At 32.0% G+C, this 3643-nt stretch overlaps 1 protein-coding gene across 1 annotated transcript; it reads right to left on the bottom strand.

Moving 5' to 3' along the window:
* Positions 1-754: 754 nt before the first annotated feature.
* Positions 755-1748, bottom strand: LOC139856046 (protein S40-6-like). Its single transcript, XM_071845278.1, has 2 exons — positions 1518-1748; positions 755-1417 (listed from the first exon to the last, which is right to left on the bottom strand). The coding sequence occupies exon 2, from the start codon at positions 1401-1403 to the stop codon at positions 903-905; it is 501 nt and encodes a 166-aa protein (XP_071701379.1). The 5' UTR covers positions 1404-1417; positions 1518-1748; the 3' UTR covers positions 755-902.
* Between the last annotated feature and the right edge of the window lie 1895 nt (positions 1749-3643).

The raw sequence follows: 3643 nt of genomic DNA, 5'->3' as shown, positions 1-3643 counted from the left end.
TTTCATATAGATCAAATGATCTAGTGGATCAAACTGGTTAAGAAAGTCTGTGTTAATATTTAATTTAATTTAATATGTATCATAATCATAATTAGATCAATGAATTTATTTATCTATTATACTAATTGCCGTAAATTTTCCAAGTTGTGATTGGCTAGGTGGTTGAAACCCCAAAAACATTTTCTTTTTTAACTCAACCCTTTCTACTTCAACTTTTTACACTTTCTACCCTAACGTTTTAATCTAGCTCTTTCAACCTTTTACTTTATAATCCTTTTATTTTGCCACTATATTTTGAATTACTTTCTTGCCCCAACAAGTACGACACAAATTAACATTAACATATTTAATGGACTCTATAATAGGATTGTTTTTGAAGAAAACTATTAGGACTGTCGTTAACACGTTTTAAATAGTTATACATTCACGTAATCGTAACCATTAAAAATAACCGCTATGTACAACTACCACTAAAGTATATTCAAAAAGATTAAAAACAATCAAACAAATCAACAAAGTTTCATATTAACATTATTTAAATATATTTTTTTGGGCAATACGAATTTAGTACTGAGCTTCTGGTTTAATATTAGACTAACATGACGGACCAAGCCTACCCCATTAAAAAGTTGTTCTTTGTAGTCATAAATTAATATTTGGCCGACGAAGCGGGCCGGACCAAATACTAGTTTTATCTAGTTATTGTCGAAAAACTAAAATAAAATGGAATGGGACCCAATTATAATTATCACATATATATCAATCATACTGATGATGTTACATCATCATCATCATGCTAATGAAAATACATTGATAACTTTTCTTTAATAAGTATAACATTTTTTCCTGGGAAATTATGATCATAATGTAAACAGATATAACTATAACTATAACTACTCGTATTATTCAAGAAATCCTGTTTTGGTCAAGATAGCATTCCTTACCCTACTCAGATCTCTGCCCTTAAGTGTTCTTCCAGCACCTTCACATACAGAAAATGAAGAAATTTGACTTCTTGCAAGCTTTTGTGCAATCCATTCATGGGGAGGTATCATGTAATTACCATCACCATCATCATCATCATCATCATCATCACTGTCCCAACTTTGTTTCCCATCATGATCACCATAATCAAGAAATGTAGAATTCTGTGATGATCTGTTTGATTTTCCATAAATCTTTGACCAATCAGGAATGTTCACAGGCGCTGATTGTCGTTTCGGAACGAACGATTCCATGTCAGAATTGTTACTTTTTGGCCTTGGAATCATTCTGGCTGTAGTTGATTGAGAAAAAATTCTTGAAGTCAAAGTAGAAGATGACCCATTTAACTTCACAACTTTTGGGTCAAAATCTGTTCTTTCGTTACAAACATACCACACATCAGTTTCTTCATATTCCATTTCTTCACCAAAACCTTCATATTTCAAAACATAAAGAATATATTTAGTGAATTTAAACGAAAGAATATCTTCAAGAAAAAACAAACCGTGGAGGTATAACAGCTAAAGATCCACCTTTTTTGGACAGGAGCTTTTGAAAACTATAAATTCAGATAGTATTCCAGAAATATAACTAAAGTTAATGATCTTTTTACGGTTTATGTAGATCAAAATTCAAACCTTTGAAGTTATGGAAAAAGGGTCATAATGGTAGTGGAGTTCTTGAAAATGTGTACTTTATAATAAGGTCAATTAAAAAAAAAAAAGAAAAAAGAAAAGAAAAGAAACTGAGCTATCGCAGAAACAGGTGCCCATGTTCTTTTTAGTACTATTTCAAATGAATTGGCCCAAGTTTAATGAAGACTTATAGTTGATGATGGTTATAAAATAAGTGTAATGACAAGTAGGCGAAATCTTGAATAAAAAATTAAATATGGCTACACGAGAGGTTAAAGTTTTCGATTTTTATATCTTCAAACAGATGTCGAATTTCATATTCGCCTCCTTCTCAGACACCTCGTTCAAAGTTCAAACCATGTATTTAGTAAAATAATACTGTAAAGAGCACGTGTTTAAACAAAATTCCAAACTCCAGCTTCGTAATTGTTTATAACAAATGGAGTTAAAATTATTGAAATTAAATGGGTAATAATACTTGTTGATGCATATTTGTGTGGTCGTCGTTGGACGAATAACTTTTATTATTACATTGTAAACCTAGTTGATGTATACGCATGAAACTGGTCAGTTACAGGAGGATATGTAACTGTTGGGCCATAATGTTCAGAGGTCCATTCGTATGAATGAGGCCCATTAGGGTTTGTCTAGTTTGCCTATGAATATCAGTTTATGTGTTCATTAGGATTAAGAGAAAATAGTCTAAACCCTAATTTGGTGAGCCGTGTTTGGCGATCCATTGCTAAGGGGAGATCATGCTCGATCTCCTCTGGCACCAATGTTTCTCTGTTTAAATCAATATTGTAATCTCGATGTGTATTATATTATATTGATTTATTCGTGTTCATAATGTTTATCACTTCATGTTCATCATGTATCTTGTTCTTAAACGTTAATCGATGCTTATTTTTAATCAAAAGATCCGTGTTGGTGAATCAAGGGACCAACAATACTCCACTTGTTCCATACAAGTCCAATGCATCTTTAATGCTTATGTAACCATTATGATTTGACGCTCAAAGCCTCTAAGACCACCATTAACCGCAACTGTGACATGGTAAGGTTAGTATTTGACTTTCCTTAACTAAAAAAAGGTCAAATGTTTGTGTCAAATATGTGTAGGATGATATGGTAAAATCTTGTTAGAAATTGAGTGAGAAAAAAATGAATAAATAACAAAAAGAAAAATTCATGATTGGTTGGTCTCTCACGCCTCTTCCGAATTTAGTCACCTTAGTGACTAACGCCTAAGCTTGATGCCCTGTTAAATCCGTCACTATCCATCAAACATAGTCCAGCTTATCTCACAGAGCTGTTTGACGCGGCGATATTGGTGGTCTAAAAGGCTATTTTTATAAAAGTATAATTGAAAACACCAAACCATCTCAAAATAACATAGTTGTTGGTATTCTAGTATACTCACAAAAAGTACTAAGTTTAAATTTTAAGACCAACTAATTATATTCGCATAACCGAGTAACATGAACAGGGAAAAGCTTATTTGTTTACCCATTATAAGTGGAAACAATAACAACAGGCATAGACAAACTATGTTGTATATATGCTCTAAATATTGAAGCATAGAACGTAGTTTCAACCCACTGGTTACATATACTAATTTCATTTATAATCATGATTTAAATTATGAAAATTACGGTGACATTTTTTCTTTTCAATATCATAATCATTTCTAAATTTGTTTAATGCACCGCAGCCGTCATTCGATTCGATGTACTTGGACAGACAAATACATTAACAATACCTTCATATATGTTCAACCAATACGCTGAATGCCGTTTTCCAAACAAACTTCAACCGTTGGAGACTACTTTTGGAGAAGGAGGGTGACAATATAATAAATATCGATAAAAACGAGTTGTTCTACACTCTATTGCAGTTATGCATGTAATAAACTTGGTGTTGATTGAGACACAAATACACAAACCTTAATTAATGAAGAAAATAACAGTAAAACATGTATTATATTATTCAGAATGTTGGTCTCATCTGCACTAATGCAAGCT

The sequence above is a fragment of the Rutidosis leptorrhynchoides genome, chromosome 6 (assembly GCF_046630445.1).
Source record: "Rutidosis leptorrhynchoides isolate AG116_Rl617_1_P2 chromosome 6, CSIRO_AGI_Rlap_v1, whole genome shotgun sequence".
Lineage (NCBI taxonomy): Eukaryota > Viridiplantae > Streptophyta > Magnoliopsida > Asterales > Asteraceae > Rutidosis > Rutidosis leptorrhynchoides.
This window is presented reverse-complemented; position numbering and strand designations above follow the sequence as displayed.